We start from the raw sequence: 16092 nt of genomic DNA, 5'->3' as shown, positions 1-16092 counted from the left end.
CCGACGTTTGCCAGAGGCTCTGGAGCACAAATCCAGCTCTTTTAGAGTGCGAACCTTCTCTCTGATGCTCGCCTGCCTGTGGTGGGGTTCCAAAGGCACAGCACAGCATCATCCTTCCAGTGTGTATGGAAGGATGAAGGATGAAGCTGTGAAGTGCCTTCTACACTCTCAAAAAGGGAGGTGAGAACTGTGGTTGCCAAAGACTCGGGGCCACGTTGACAAGACACGTGCATGAAGATGAAGCAGACACTGTACACGGGTGGGCTGCTGTGATAGCGAGCTGCTTTTTGATCAAGCTAAGCATGCCAGGTCTTGGGGGAGTTTAGACTACAGAAAGTTCTTATGTGTTTTCATATCAGTACATTAATGTAGGAAAAGTATTTTCTTCTACTTTGATATACCTATGCAGAACTCCGTATTATTGTTTTGTTAGGAACTAGCCCTTTAAGAGAGATTAATCAATCCCTATCCCAAGGCGGTCAGGCTCCAATTGTGATTAACAGAGACCTAGTCAATAGAGCAATTAATCTGGTGAGATGTGGCTGGGTTTTTGTTCCGCTGTGCAGTGATAAAAGATGCTGTACTCTGAACTGTAAATATTGTCAAATTGTATTTGCTTTGCCTTTGAAAAAAAATTAACAAAGTTTGGACCTTTCACTGTAATTTTGGTTTTTGTGTATATAGGAGGGCATGTGTGGGGTTTTTTAACTTTGAAGATTTTCACTAGCAGACTGTTATCTTGTGCTTCTTATCTTGCTGACTGTACTGTCTCTGTATTTCTGAAGGTCATCTGGGCTAGAAGGTCAGTACCGTGGGAAGGGCTGTATTTTCTGCAGAAACTGTTACAGTTTTTCATGGCATCCATCCCATTTGATTCTTGTCTTAAGAAGGGATTGGCTCTTTCCTTTGGCTTCTGCTTCTGGATGGGCATAGGATACAGAAGGCATTGGTAAAGTCCACAATACAAAATAGGAAAGCCATTAAAGAGCCCTTCCTCCTGCTTTTATACCAAGTCAAACTGCCCAGTTGGAAAGAGGACAAAGTTGCTGTTACGTGGGCGGAGCTGCTCCACTCCTTTGAGTAGATGAAACTGATGTGACGCTGGCACTTTTATATTCGCGGTGTTCTGGTATTTTTTGATCGGTAGGAGGTACAACCAACTTGCAATACCCTGAGCAAGGACAGGGACAAGACTGCCTTGAAGTATGAAGGGCATGTCTACATTCTGCTTTTGCTGCCCATCTGTCAAGCAGGTAGCAGATGTCCAGCGCATGGTGTCTGCCAGCGCCTCCCCATACCCTGTGCTGGAGGCAGGAGTTTTGCTTAAGCCCGTCGTCTTGATCTCGTTTCTCGCCTGTGGTGACGAGCAGTGTATTGCAGCTGAACTCTCTGTTTGCTGAATTCTATCAGTGGTGTTGTGGTTATAATTTGCAAGGTCGTTGGTGTTCATTCAGTGATCTCAGTGCTAGCTTCTCTCTCTCTCTTCATTCAACCTGCCTTGCTTGGACAGCAGTGTTGCAGCAGTGTGAGGATATGCCTACACCTACAGCTCAGCTGATGTAACGGTATCTTGGTGCTGCTGAGAGGAGGCTCTGTTTTTCGTTTCCACTCTCAGGTGTGTGCACACGTGCCTTCCTCCTTCCCCTCTTCCCTTCGTGCTACAGTTCTGGCTCCTGTCCAGCTTGATTCTATTCACATATAATAACTTGTTTCAACTGCACTAGTTTTATGCCAGGTTAGCAGGTGGAATTCGCTCAGGAGGAGATCCAGCAAACTCCAGGGCTGGCACAGAATAAGGGAGGCACTTCTGCAGCTGAGGATGTGAGTGAGGAAAGCAGCTGTTTTCCCCTTTTCACAGTGGTGAGTTGTCTGTTAGCTCCACCGTGCCATGTAGCATCACCTGGACGTGCAGCAGTCCAGTGCAGTGCACTGTCCTGAACAGCAACCAGTTTAGCTCATGCTGCTGGTGCTGGATCTTACCAGGGTATGGCCATGGGGTGAATAGATCCTGTGAGCTCATACAATAGGAAAACTCATCTTCCCTTTCAGTCTTTTTACTGGGCAAGAAACAGTTTGCATTTCCTCTACCCCAAAGAAACTGTCCTTCCTTCTGCTGCCTGTGATTGTTGGTTCCTGTCCCTCTGTTCTCCTCTCACATGTGTGGCACACACAGCCTTGCTGTGACCACAGAGCACACCAGAGTGGAGCTCTGGTGGTGTTCAGTGTGGTGCCCACCCCTTCATAACCTCCTGGGAAAGCACAGAGACACTTAGTGATCTAAAACCTTTCGGTCAGCACAGGCTCTCTGACAGATAGCATGTACAAGGCACATGCTGGAGAATGGCAGTCGCCGTACGGGAATGCTTTCACCTGCTTGTCAGTGCAAGACTTTCTTAGTGCAATACCAAACTCTCTTCACCCAACTACTCTGCACTAAGTTTCTTTGCAAACTGAGAGGATGGGATAATGCTTGTGGCTTCCCCTCAGCTGTGCATTAAGGCCTCAGCTAGTTCATCTGTTTCAGAAGCAGCTGTAACATCTCTCCCCTGCCTTGGAGAACAAATGTGGACTAGCAGGAGGGATCTTTGCACCCGTAAGGTAGGAGGAGTGTACCTAGGGGAATTAGACATCCCATGTCCTCCCTGCATCCCCTTCACTACAATAGAGCTCTTTATCATAATGCATATTGTTATTATTACTGTAGTTATCTAATTCTGCCTTGAGGGGACTAGGATAACTGTGGGAAAAAAACAGATGGGAAAGTATGACAGCTGCTGCTGAACAAAATATGTTTAATTTTTCACTTTTGTTTTAATAAGCCTGGCCATCCTGTTGGGGATAAGGCACCAGTAGATGAGGCCTCTGCCTTATGCATCTGGAAAACATGCTGTGCTTTGTGTAACAGCTCAGTGGAAAATGAGCGAGTCTGTGAGGACAGGAGTGGGAGCAGCACTGCACGCAAACCCTGAATGGGCAGTTGTGTCTGCGGGGAGACGGTGCGGAGGGGCTGTTCCTCTGGGCGTCTGGAAGGCATTAGGAGTCACGGGAGCTTTTGTTGGCTGAGCTATGGAAGCAGCATTGAGGTGTGTTTATATTCAGTTGGACTAGGTATAAAATCAGGGGGGTTTAGTGTGGCGAGTTGAAAAAATATGTCTTTCTAGGCCTAAATGGAGGGAATGGTTGAGCTGAGAATTCAAGGCTGTTACCTAATGATTAAAATCGCAATATTAGACAATAAATGTTTTGCCCTACATTAATAGGGGTCATTAATAGGGGTTATTTTCTGTAAAAGAGGGAGAAGTTTTAATAGCTGATCTGTTTTTCATAAAACAGCAGGGTTTGAATGATAAAGAAAGGCAATAGATTTCAGCAAACATGCATCTACCCCAAATATCTTAAATAACTAGATAATCCAGACTGGAGAAGGGAGCTTGTATACTGTGGTAGGCAAAACAAGCTGTGTTTAAGAGTGTGTCCTCATGTAGTGAGAAACAAGCTAGGACAGAGTGCTTCTGGGGTGCTGTTTTCCCTTTCCTGACCCTGTTGCTGGTCCCAGTTATCTTGGCATTTTTCGTAGCTTCTTAGAGCTGGGAAAGAAAACAGCCTTTAAGAATCCTTGCAGGAAATGCGTTTCATTTAATACGTTACTCAAAAATTTTACAAATGATCCCTTTGAATCCCAGAGGGAATAGAATAATGAATGCTGGATCTTGTCCCTCCAGGACTTCGGGCTGAGCGTTCCTGTGCCTGTCCCAAACTGCCCAGATGGGCTGACGTATACAGCACCCATGTTCCAGAAGCTAATAGGTTTTCTTTGCTTTTGTCAATAAACACAAAGCAATGTACTCTTACCAGCACCTTCCATGCCGCCTCACATGATAACACGCTCTAACTTCACCCAGGGCTGCTGGGCCGCAGGTCAGGAGCAGAATGAGATGAACACGGGCTGATCCGTGTGGAGCAGGAGGGGATGGACACGGGCTGATCCGTGTGGAGCAGAAGGGGATGGACACGGGCTGATCCATGTGGAGCAGGAGATGAACATGGGCTGATCCGTGTGGAGCAGGAGGGGATGGACACGGGCTGATCCGTGTGGAGCAGGAGGGGATGGACACGGGCTGATCCGTGTGGAGCAGGAGGGGGTGGACACGGGCTGATCCATGTGGAGCAGGAGGGGATGGACACGGGCTGACCCGTGTTTAGCAGGAGGGGATGGACACGGGCTGATCAATGTGGAGCAGGAGGGGATGGACACGGGCTGATCCCTGCCAGCCCGAGCGGTCCAGATGCTGCAGCAGACAGAACCCCCTCATGGCAGGCTGGAAAGAGGCAGCATGGGGCAATGGGAAGGATGAAAGGAATGCGGATGAAATTTATATTTGATTGTTAGTTAAATTAAGCAGTGAAACGTGTTTTGGTTTGTATTTCTGTCATGGTCCTGGTGTTTCAGCCAAAAAAGGCTGGTTCTGGATTCCTACTGTGCCAGATGATGACTGAGTGGAGGCAGTGCTGGGACTCCCAGCCCCTTGGCTGCAGCCAGCAGCCCAGCTCATCAAGTAGACTGAGACCAAGCACCAAGATGACCCTGTTCTCTGGGGGAGGAAAAGTGTTTCTGACAGCTGGAGCAGCACAGGTGGTGCAGGGAAGCCATCTCTCCTGCAGACCTGTCTGTAAGCTCCATCAAGAGGAGCCGATGAAGAACGGATGGAAATTGGGTGTTCGTGTCCAGAGACAAGCAGCAGAACATTTTAGCAAAGCTTCCGCTAGACCTTATCTGTGGAAACACTTGCTGCTTTCAGTAAGAAATAGGTTTAAACCCAGAAAAAGAAGAAATGGTGTGAGGCATGTTTGCATTGATGGCACAAAGCACAGCATGTTGGGCCTGGTACCAGTTGCAGGACACTGAATCACTTGGGCTTTTTTCTAGGCCTGGATTTCAAGAGGTACCAAATTCCCACTGAATCCTTGTTGATTACAGATAATGGTCCATGATCATCATTCTTACCTAGGGATGATTCTTCAGGCTCACTTCAATAAGGAAGAACAGTTTTCTCTAGTTCTCAAGTTAGTCCCAGCCAATCTTCAGCTCTCCCACTTCTGGCACAAAGACATTTGGCAGCCGTTGGTTGTACAACGTTACAGTTGTAAAGCTGCAGCACCACTTTTTCCTGGCTTCTTGTTCCACTGAGCCACAGCTGCTGGCTCCAGGGTGGCTTTCTAGATATTTGCACCTTCACCTCTACGCTCTAGTGCATGTGTGGAATTAGAGAGTGATGAATAAGACTTTCCACGCACACAGAGCTGTAATGAAAGCAACTGGCTATTTGTGTAATTCATGGACCCTTCGAAGTGACCAGTGGAGGCTGGTCTAGGTCAGGCCCTACCCAGCAGATTCTGCAGGTCTGGTAGAGCCCGTCTTACTGTCTCCATGAATCGCCTTGGATTTTTCCAGGGTTATTTTGTGCTGTGAAGTGTGCAGACCTCTTCCATTTGATGTGAAGCTAGCAAATCAGACATCAAGCGTGCCAACAGGTTGGAAATCTAAGTAAAATATATGAGACATCTTTCCATCCAGGCCTACATCTGGAAGGAAGATTTTTAGCAACGTAATCGCTGGAGTTAACCTCCTCTCTCGTCCAGGCTGATTTCAGATGTTAGCAAAACACTATGCATTTGGTATCTCTTGCCAGCCTTCCTCTTCTGTAGATTTTCTATTAAACATGCAAAATGAATTATGGCTTTTCCAAAAAAGATCTGTTTGAAGGCGATCCCAGATAATGTTTTAAGATTAGAATCCATTCAGCCCCCAAAAGTGGTAATCCCTGAAAAGACAGGGTGTGGGGCTGTCTGCAAACAGAAGATGTTTCTTTTGTGATTTGATAGCAGAGGAGGAACTAAGCATTATAAGATTTATGGACATAGGAAAATTATGTGGGCTGATGAACTTTGGTTTGGGGCTTTTATTGAGATTTGGCCCGTTATCCTGGTGATTAATAGAGCAGAGCTAGCTTCCCTCTCAGAGTCTGAGCTCATCCTGCCTGTGTTTCTCTCACCAAAACAGTGTTGGTTGCTATGAAATCCCCAAACAGCTTTTGTCAGTGAATCAGTGTTCTCAGGGCCGTTAGCCATGGGAAGGGTTGCCTGCAGTGATATGAAAAGACTTTTTGTGCAGAAATTCAGACACGATGATGCGTTTTGAATGCTCCTCCAAAACTCCTGAAAATGGGCCATGCCAAGAACCTACAGACGCTTGTTCCTTGCTCTGCCTGCTGCTTTCAGCATCGCTCTGGGGATATTGTGCGGGTGTTCAGCCACTGGGACACAAAGGTGTTGTGCATGTTTGTTTAAAATGAGCATCATCTCTCGGCACTTTTGAAATCTTGCCTGTCTGCACGCCAGAAACCAAAGTGTCTTATAAGCTGGGCCTCTCCTATTCTTGCAGAGGGATGGCAAGCAAAAGGGGGATCCCTTTGCGCTCAGAGGGGACTCCTTGGCAGCAGCTGCTGCCTCTTGGCACGGTTTCTGCTGTTGCTTGTGCTGTTTCTGCGTCGCCGAGTCCCAGCAGAGCTCTGGGCTCGGGGTCTCTCCTGTGGTTGTGCAGTGATTCCCCATCTGACAAAAAATGGTTCCTACTTCTGGGCACTTGCCTTGTTTGCTTCAGCTCTGCCTCCTCACCCTGCCCTCTCCCTGGCTGCACTTTAATCTGATCACTCTGGGATTAACCCTTTGGTGATCACTGATTTTAGTGGGACTTGTCTGGAAACCAGCAAACTGATCTCCGGACTCGTGCCGTTGGGCCACGGGCATCAGAGCCTGCAGCTGGTTGACTCATTTCCCATGTCTGGTCTCTCAGAAGGAAGATTATCCCATTATTTTAGCACCTGTTAAACTTGTTCTGTTTACAGAGGACAGAACAGATCCCCGTGGGGTTGTATGGCCACATTTGTACGGCTAAAGCACGATGTGGTGAGGGCGTCCAGCGGCTCTGCTGGAACATTGCAGGTGCTGGAGGCATGGACAGGGGCAGGACGGGTTCATTTGAGGACACTGGCTGTGCTGGTCAGTGGAGCATGAGGACATGCTGGTCATTAAAGGTTTGATTACAGCCTAAGTATCCACAAAGGCTTTGGGTGTGATGAACATGTGTGCCTGGTCACCTTTTTTTATGATTGGAGAAGAGATAAAACTGTTGTGTGGGGTGGAAAGCATTACTCCTTGTGACTTCTTAGTCACAAAGCCCAACCTTTGTGCATTGTTTTCCTGCTGTATTTTACTTCACGGGTCTTTAATATGTCATTTCTCACTCTGCAGACCCAGCTCATTCAAATGGTGATATGGATGCTCCAACATCGGCTTCTTATTCAGCTTCACACGTACGTCTGTCTGATGGTGCCACCAAACGAGGAGGATTTCCGAGCGCAAGATGAAGACATGCCCTTCACTGCCAGAGTCGGAGGCCGAAGTTTAAGCACCCCCAACGCTCTCAGCTTTGGTTCTCCAAGTATGAGCACACTTTTCTCTGCTGTTCAGACTGCAGCCCACTGCTGGAGCTGCCGTTAGCCGTGCCCAGGGTAATCAGACATTGGTAACAGGACAACACATCTTTGCTGGAGTGCTTGCTAATTAGGTCCCGCCATTCTTAAATTTAGAGCTGGGCACTGATCAGTCTTGAGGGCTATTAGACCTAAAATGCTTGTTTTTAAAAAGAAGTAGTGCATTGTAATTTTGGTCATGTAAAGTAGTTTTATCAGAGGTACTTCTGTTTCTCCAAAGTGACCTACTTCCTTGCTCTATTCAAAAGTAACCGGCATGTTCCTCTGCCTGCACCACTGTTACTGCATCAACTTTGGTTTTCAGGAGAGGAAGAAAATGGTGAGAGTTTGTTTCAAACAGCATTGGTTTGTGTGGGCTGTAGAGCCACCTAAGGAGATGCAGAGCTAGCTGTTGTTCTCACAAGTGGCTGATACCTGTTCATGTCTCGTGATTTCTTTAATCTCCTCAGTGCCATTCTTCAGGGTGATTCCAGGAAAGGATTTTTCAAGAGTATAAATCAGGTAGAATGCCGAAATCCCCAAAGTTTCCTGCCTATGCTGTTACGAGCAGCATTCTTAGAACGCCGCTGAGGTTGGATACCAGGAGAGGTTCTCTTTACAACTTTCAGCTTTACAGAAGTCATGAATTAGGGCAGAAATCTTGGAACGTGAGTCAGATGAGTCTGCGATCTGCTTATTCTGGCTCGCTCACAAGAGGATATTGCTTCTTGGCCTTTCTTTCTGCTTGCTCCCACCTTCTGTGCTGTTAGGCTCTTCATGTTACCACTTCATGGTATTCCAGCAGAGCTGGCTGGGAATTTTCTTCTCAGATGTTTTTTATGGACTGTTTATGGTCTGCAGAAGTACAATTTTCCACAGAAATCGATGACTTTAGTGAAACATTTGACTTTCCCATTGAGAAAATCACTGTGTTGTCGTGTGACTAATTGCAGATACATGTAGCACTTTGAGAGTCGCTTTCTTTGCTCTACAAATCCGACGTGATTCTTGGGAAATACTGCATAGAAACAGCCTGAATTGATAATCTTTGCATCATTATGCTGAGGAATATAGAAATTCTGTGTCTTTCTCTCTTGCCCTGATAGCTAGCAGTGACGACATGACTCTGACAAGCCCTAGCATGGATAATTCCAGTGCCGAGTTGATACCTGGTGGGGACTCACCCCTAAATAAAAGGATGACGGAGAATCTCCTGGCAAGCTTGTTGGAACACGAGCGAGAAGCTATCCTTAATGTCCCTGCTGCCCAAAATCCAGAAGATCTTCGCATGTTTGCAAGGTAGGAAATGAGAAGTGCAGAATGGAATCTTTTTTCCTTATCCTTGCTGTTTTGCTGAAGGATCAGTGTGGACTCTGAGCAAATCCCATTCACTTGAGATTTTGGAGGATAAATTCTTTCGGGTTTGTTCCCCTTATTCCTATTTCATCTGTGCGCATCAGTGTTTGACAAAAAGCTAAGATACACATCACAAGGACACTTGTTAACAAAGAGTTGTGGGTGTGTGAAGGAGCATCATGGGTATGGTTGGACAACAGGGACTTGACTGTTTCCTTGCCAATTTTCCTGTGTCCACACATGGAAAACATAACCCTGCATAGCCTAAAAAAACCTTCTAAGCAAAGACCCAGTTGTGCTGATGCTGTCATGTTGGGTCTGTTGATATTTCCAAGCCAGCTATCCTTTATTTTAAGGTTTGCAAACTCCATGCGAATATGAGACAAAGAGCATCAGGCACAAAGCCGGCCTGAATGCTTTCACTGTCTAGTCGACAAACATTTCAAGGTCTGTTTTGCAGAGATGAGCTGCTTGTTATGTTGGGTTAGTTAAGTTAAAGTCATTAGGATGTGTGATTAGTGCCATGCAGTTTTGTTGTTACAAATTTCAACACAACAGAAATATGCAAGATATGTTTCTGCACATGGTAAAAAGCAGAATGACTTCCTAACCAGCCAGCTGGGAAAAAGGTGTGGGGGGAAATGCTTTTTTCCTCCTAAGCATTTTAAAGCACAGTGGCATCACTTGAATGCAGCTTTCATGGGTTTTCATACTTGTGGAGCTGAAAAGCACCCGAGGCAAGTACTGCAGCTTTTCCTATTCTTCCCAGGTTGAGCTGGTAAGTCCCTGGAAACCTGGGGCTCGCTCTCGGATGGATGTAGTCAAGTAGCCTGGAGAAACTGTAATAGCAAGAAAATACTTTACTTATCTGCGGCAAAGTTCGCAGCTGTGCCGTGCTCAGGTGTTTTCACAGAGCTCTCCCAAGGCTGTGGGTAGTAACTGCTCTCTGAATTACTCGTCTCCTTCTCCGTCTTCTGCTCAGAGGATATGCTCTGATTGCAAGGCAGCACTTTGGCCATTTGAGAACTTTGAAATGTGTTTTCCTCATTACCAGATAAGTCATTACAAAACCAGTGAGAAAGGAAAGTGAAACCAAAATCACAACCCGTGATATCTTAAGACAGAATTTGTGGGGGATGCTTTGGACCAGTTCAGTGGCAATGCAGATCTTTCTTATCCTAGGGAGAGGAAAGGATTTTGTGATTGCTCCCCTACACTTCTCTCATCTGGGTAAAACAGCCGTTTGAGAGCTTTGGAATTGCAGATGCAAAAAATCACTTTGATTTCTTTATAAAATCAGCTGCTATAACCAGGCAGCTGCCTGAACAATGTTTATTTCGCAGTTTGCTTCTGCACCAGGTTCTTTTGCAGATCCCCAAGATGGCTTTACTAAGTCTGAATTTCCATTCTACTATAGATTTGACAACTGCAGAGCTTAGTCCTAAGTCAGCAGTGAGGAAGAGACAAGATATGATAAACACATGGGTCCTGTGGGCGGGATGCTGGAGTGTACAAACAGAAATGTTTATGCAAGACGCGCTTGGTTACTGGTGGCTTTATGAGACGCTGTAACTTGGAGGTTGTGGGTGTATTTTCTGTCTTTTTGTGCTGTAAGCCATCAGAGACAAGTGTCTGGGTAAAGCTATTGCTCTTAATGAAAGTGTAAACAACTGTGGAGAAGCCGCTGCAGGGAGTGAGCGGATCTCCCTCGTTACCCCATACACATTACTGTGGCAGCTCCTCTTTTCGCGTCTTTTTGAGGAACAGCAGCCTAATGAGGGCTGTGCTCTGGCAAATAGCTCTGCTGCATCAGCTGCCTCCCAGAACAAACTCCTGCTATAAATGCAGAGTTGGTGCACTAAATATACTGCAACTGCCCTGCCGAGCATAGCTGTGTGTGCACCAAGCGATGGGCTATTTTCAGCATAGCAATAAAGTTCATGCCGATACATTTTCTTGTCTGTGCCTCCCAACGCCTGTTACTCATTAAACAGACGAAGAAGGAGCTGGTGCCTGTGCATTGCTGTGCACAGCCGGTATTTGCAAGACAGAAACCTTAAGGGGAAATAAGGAATACTGAAGCTTGGCTCCAGGACTGGCTGCATTAACCCCTCGTAACATTGAATGGGAATTGAAATCCAAGTTCTTTCCTTAGGTGCTGCTGGAAGAGGGCTGGTGTGTCCTTCCAGAAGTACACTTAAGAAGGAGACAAGTTCTTTTTGAGCTAGATCTCCGGTAATGTACACAAAGCGTTCCACACTGCACATTAGGCAGTGAATTAAAGGCAGTTTGAGGTTTTGCTCATGGCTTCTCTCCCAAGCCATGGGTGTGGAATCACCATCAGGGTTTGTTTTGTTTTGCTCTTGCGCTGGTGGCACTGAGCTGTGGGCAGTTCTGCTCCGTGTTCAAGCAGTGCTGGTGGAAGGGTTATCTCTTTGGCCAGAAATAAGCTAATTTTATTTGAAACACTAGTCTGAGATGATTTTTTTTTTAGTGTTTAATAACACTGCGCTGCTGTTAGAGGGGCAGCTCTTACAACCTGAAGGGAGGACAACAGCCATGAGCAATTGAAAGCAATCATCTTCCACCACTGCATCTGGATCTGGAAGTGCACATCTGTCCACAGACATATCTGTGCAGCTTCAGAGGGACTCCAGTGCTGTGTTACTGCTCCATGAAGTGCCATCTTACATCCTTTTCGGATCCCATAAATGTTTGTCGCCCAAAAAGGCAAAGATAGTGCCTGTCTTCCCTGGAGCTGGGAGCCCCACATTAAAGCTTTGTAGATTTTAATTGGACATTTGGGAAGACTTCTTCCCCAGAGGGTGGTGCAGCCCCGGACAGGTCACCTGGGCCTGTGGGGGAATCTCCATCCTTGGAGGGTTTCAGAGCCTGGCTAGGAAAAGCTCCAGCGCTGGCAGCAGTCCTGCTGGAGCAGGGTGCTGGACTGGGCTTCGGAGGTGTCTTCCAGCCGGCATTTTTGTGATATTCTTTAATATCCTCTCTAGCTTTTATTGGAGTGGAACATATTTCATCTTGACCAGTTACAAATCCAGACTCTTTTTTAATACAGGATGGATTTATGTATTGGAAAACTCCTGCCTGGTCTGTGCTGTGTTAAAAGCCAGGTCGTAATCATTTTCAGGGCAGACGGGGCACGGGCAGTGGCAGAGAGCAGTTTTGTACAAGGGAAAGAATAGGTAGCTTTAATAATCTTGTTCAAAATAACTTTTTGTACAGTGATACAAGTTGTAAGATATAATATACAATAATTTCTGTGAATACCTCGGGGAATGGTCTGATTTTGACACATACACACAGAAACTGACAATGTCCATGCTAATGGCCGCTTCTGGTTGCCATCGGCATGGGGGATGAGGCCAGTTAGCCTGATTTAAATGCCCAGCGGGAGACACTGCAAAAGGCAAATGCCCAGCCCAGATAGTGGGAAGGTAAACATGAGTGGAGCTTGTCCGTCTGTTGTTTGTACTGCAGGTACAGAGCAATTCTGCGCTACAGGATGGTGCCAGCCTGAGTGCTGGCAGGTGAGGGTGAAAGCAGAAGGGAGCGTGCAGGGTGCTGGGCTGCCTGCGAGGCGGACACAGCGAGGTTCTGCTGTTCGGGGAACAAGAGGGGGGTGAGAAGAGGGACACGGCAAGTTGTGGAGCTGAGAAACAGAAACGGCAGTGGATGAGAGGTGAAACCTACTGTGTGCAGCACAGAGGGAGGCTGTGATGGAGGGACGTTGTTGCACGGTGACTCTGGTCACCCCGGAAGGGCGGTGGGTGACAGGAGGGGCCAGCAGGAGCAGTGGGAGCCAGGCAGGCAAACGTTGGCCCTTACCCCATCCTGCTGGCGTGTGAAAACAGGCAGGAATGCTCTAAGGGATGCTGGTGTCTTCCGAGGGCTGTTCCTGCGGGAGGGCTGTCTGAATGAGTTGGAAAGCAGATCTTGTCATCTCCACTCAGTTTTACTGTCAGTTGGCACGAAGCAGCCAGCCAGCATGTTCCTAAAGTACAGCTGGGTACAGGAACACGAGCAAGAGCTGCTGGAGCGCAGGGCAGAGCGTGATGTGTAACACATGCGGACGCACGTCTGTCTGCGTAGCTGGGGAGGCGATTCTGGCATGTGTTTGGGTCTTGATGGGCAGGACTATTTGAGTGACACGAGCAGTATGGTTCTTACATTTGGGAGGTTGTTAAGACAATGAAGAGACTGAGCAGCAAACTCGAGCTTTGGAGGCTTAGCTTCATGTCACAGCCTTGAGGGTCCCCGGGGCGCAGGTCCCCAGCCGTCAGGGACTTGCTGCAGTTTGTCTTAGACCCAGCCACGATTGTGCAGGATATGTGCTGTCTATAGCGTTTTGGTGGCCAGCAGAGGGTTATCTGTGCTGACTGTATTTAAAGAGAACTGGGAATTTAAGAAGCCAGTGCAGTTTTAGCTTAGACTTCATGGTTTTCTGGCTGTTGGGCTTTGTAACTTCCTGAGCTTCTCTGTGGTTGCTTGTCACCAAAATTTCCATCTCCCTGTTGTGACTGCTCTGCCTGTGCCAAGCCAACCACACCTCAAGAGTGTGTGACCTGTAGTTACCAAGTCCTTTGGGCTGCTGTGAGCGAGAATATGCTCTTAGTTCTAAAAGCCAGCGTACTTGGGCCTCTGATGCTGCAGCATGACAAAGGGCAATGCAGACCCAGCCAGGAGAGAGCAGAACTGAATCTGCCACGTCCTGACTTCTCAAGGCTTGTTGGCACTTGTGTTTCCTTGCTTTCTGGAGTCAAAATTATGCTGAAAATTGACAATCTCAGGAAATGCCCCAGGCTAGGAAACCTTTTGATACAAGGACCTTTGCAAAGCCCTGACATGAAGTCCCCTGCTTTTCCAGGGGATTTCTGTGCTAAGCAGGGTAAGAACTGATTTAATTCACTTTTCACGTGAATGAGGGATGCAGCCCAGACGCCTCCTGATTTGTGTCCCATGGGAGAGGAAACCTCGAGGGTGGCAATATCCGTTCTTGCCGTGTTCTCTTGCTTTTGGCCCACGTGCCTCCCTTGCTCCTTCCCCACAGGCTGCTGCACTATTTCCGAGGCCGACACCATTTGGAGGAGATAATGTACAACGAGAACATGCGTCGCTCCCAGCTGCTGATGCTGTTTGACAAATTCCGCAGCGTGCTGGTGGTGACCAGCCACGAGGACCCCGTGATTTCAGTATTTCAGTCCCTCTTAAAATGACTCTACTGGCAAAGGAAGAGACACTGAAAACTAAAGGAGGTGAATTCAATTCCTTCTTGCCATGTGACATATAGCGGGTTTTTCGCTCCGTGCCTCCATTTCCCATCTGCTCCCTGTGGCAACAGCCGAGGCCGGTGTGTGCGAGTTCGGCTGCAGGACAGCATGGATTCCTGCTGCCCCACATTCGCAGCACAGGGGCTGCTGGTTCACAGCCCTCGCCAGGGCTGGCGGGAAAGGCCAAGAAGATTCCCACCTGGCAGCACTGAGGACAGAGGTAGGAAGGCAAAGTATCACAAGTAAACAGTTTCATTAATGACTTGCTCACTGTGTTACAGCTTATTATTTCCTCTCACCAGTCTCCTTATTGCTGCCTACTGGGGCACGGCTGTGACCGAGCACCCCTGTGCTTGTGGGTTTGCAGGCTTTCCAGTTGTTGATTGGGGGTGAGGTGGTTGTTTGCTGAGCTGGACGGAACTGAGCTGGCCAAGCTGCTGGTGCAGGGACATGTTAGTTCTGCCCAGCCATAGGCTGGTGCTCAGGACACTCAAACTTGTCCCCCAGGGCTTGTTCTGTTCCTCCATTGCCCTCCCTCAAGCGTGGCTGTGGCTGCAGGGAATCAGACACAGGGCTGGACACGGCTGTGTCCTGCTCTGGTTTGGGATTGCTCCTCCAGCTGGGCTGGGGCTGGAACAAGGGGTGACAGCCGTGTTTCTGGGGATGCCTGAGGCCACTGCTGCCCCCTGCTCTGTGCTGTGTATCCAGGGAAGACCTTTCCCTCCGTGCTGGTGGCTTCCAGGGGTGTGGTGTTCATTATGAGACTGTCAGGTTCCTCCTTAAGACCTTCCCTTGTACCACACACACAAGCTGGACTTGTTCCCAGTTGCAGGCTCTCACAGAGCAGCTTCACTTGCCCACACAAACTGGGAGAAACCATGAGCTTTACGTAACTGATTGACCACCAGCAAGGCACAGGGGAGCCCGGTGTCCACAGCGCGCCGGGTGCCTGGTGACAGCTACTCATGGTCCCTTCGGTGAGTCTTGCCCTGCAGCTGCAAGTAGGGATGTTATAGAAGAGCAAAAGCAATACCTGACCTAAAAATCAGATCTGTGTTGCTGTAAGGCCCCAGTCCCATGCAGCCCCCAGCAACCGTGTCTCAAGGTGAGCTACTGAGATTGGTATAACCAGTGCTCTTCAGAAAGGGCCAAACAAGATTGGGCTTTTTTTCATGTGATGGGACAAGGGTTTTGAAAACCTCAATCTTTTTTCCTCACACGTGAACCCTAAGCTGAGGGTGGGCTGTGTCCCTGTCATCCTTCAACCTGCCACTGTGGCTGCTGTTCTGCAAGTTCTGCCCCAAATCTAAGAGGTTGTCTCCCCCTGTACGTCACAAGTCTCAGCACTGGCGCTTTCTCTGTGTTGGGATTCACACACTGCTAAGTTTTGAACTGGTCTCAAAAGCAGCTGGGAAAACAAACAAAAAAACCATTCTCGTTCTCCAAACTGGAGGTTATAGACCAATGCAGGTTGGAAGGAGTCGCTGGAGGTCTTTTGTTCAAACCTCTGCTCAAAGAAAATGTGTTAGATCAGGTCGCTCAGGAGCTCGTTCAGTGGAGGTGTGAATGTCCCACAGCTTCTCTGGGCCCCTGGTCAGTGTTTGGCCACCCTCATGGTGAAAACTTTTTCCATACAGCTAATTAGAATTTCCTGTTTTCCAGCTCTGGCCATTGCCTCTCATCCTGTCTGACAGCAGCCTGGCTCTGCCCCCTCCCATGAGGCAGCTGTAGCCAACAGTAAGATCCCCTTTGCCTCCTCCCAGCTCTGCCCCTTCCAGCCAGCCCTGCTGCCATTGACTGCTTCCCTGCAGCAACCAAGGGGCCAGGGCTGAGGGGAGCAGCACCGCACGTCAGCGCTGGGAACCTTCTCCACTCATCTCCCTTAATTAGGCCTAGATCCGCTCGCAAGTGGCCTTCCA

General features: G+C 48.1%; 1 protein-coding gene across 8 annotated transcripts in view; it reads left to right on the top strand.

Moving 5' to 3' along the window:
- NPRL3 (NPR3 like, GATOR1 complex subunit) overlaps positions 1 to 15956 on the top strand; it is a 45311-nt gene extending 29355 nt beyond the window's left edge. For 6 of the 8 annotated variants that reach the window (XM_080354340.1, XM_080354339.1, XM_080354335.1 and 3 more), the window contains 3 exons: positions 7312 to 7501; positions 8639 to 8831; positions 13954 to 14435. In XM_080354340.1, the coding sequence (XP_080210466.1) occupies positions 7312 to 7501; positions 8639 to 8831; positions 13954 to 14119 (549 nt within the window). In that variant the 3' untranslated portion in view covers positions 14120 to 14435. Of the gene's footprint in view, positions 1 to 7311; positions 7572 to 8638; positions 8832 to 13953; positions 14436 to 15835 lie in introns of those variants that run through there. The other 2 variants (XR_013922895.1, XM_080354336.1) reach the window with 2 other exon arrangements.
- The last annotated feature ends 136 nt before the right edge of the window (positions 15957 to 16092 follow it).

This window comes from Nesoenas mayeri (assembly GCF_963082525.1).
Source record: "Nesoenas mayeri genome assembly, chromosome: 15".
Taxonomy (NCBI): Eukaryota; Metazoa; Chordata; class Aves; order Columbiformes; family Columbidae; genus Nesoenas; species Nesoenas mayeri.
The sequence above is the reverse complement of the archived record's forward strand: the minus strand, read 5'-3'. Positions and strand labels throughout refer to the sequence as shown.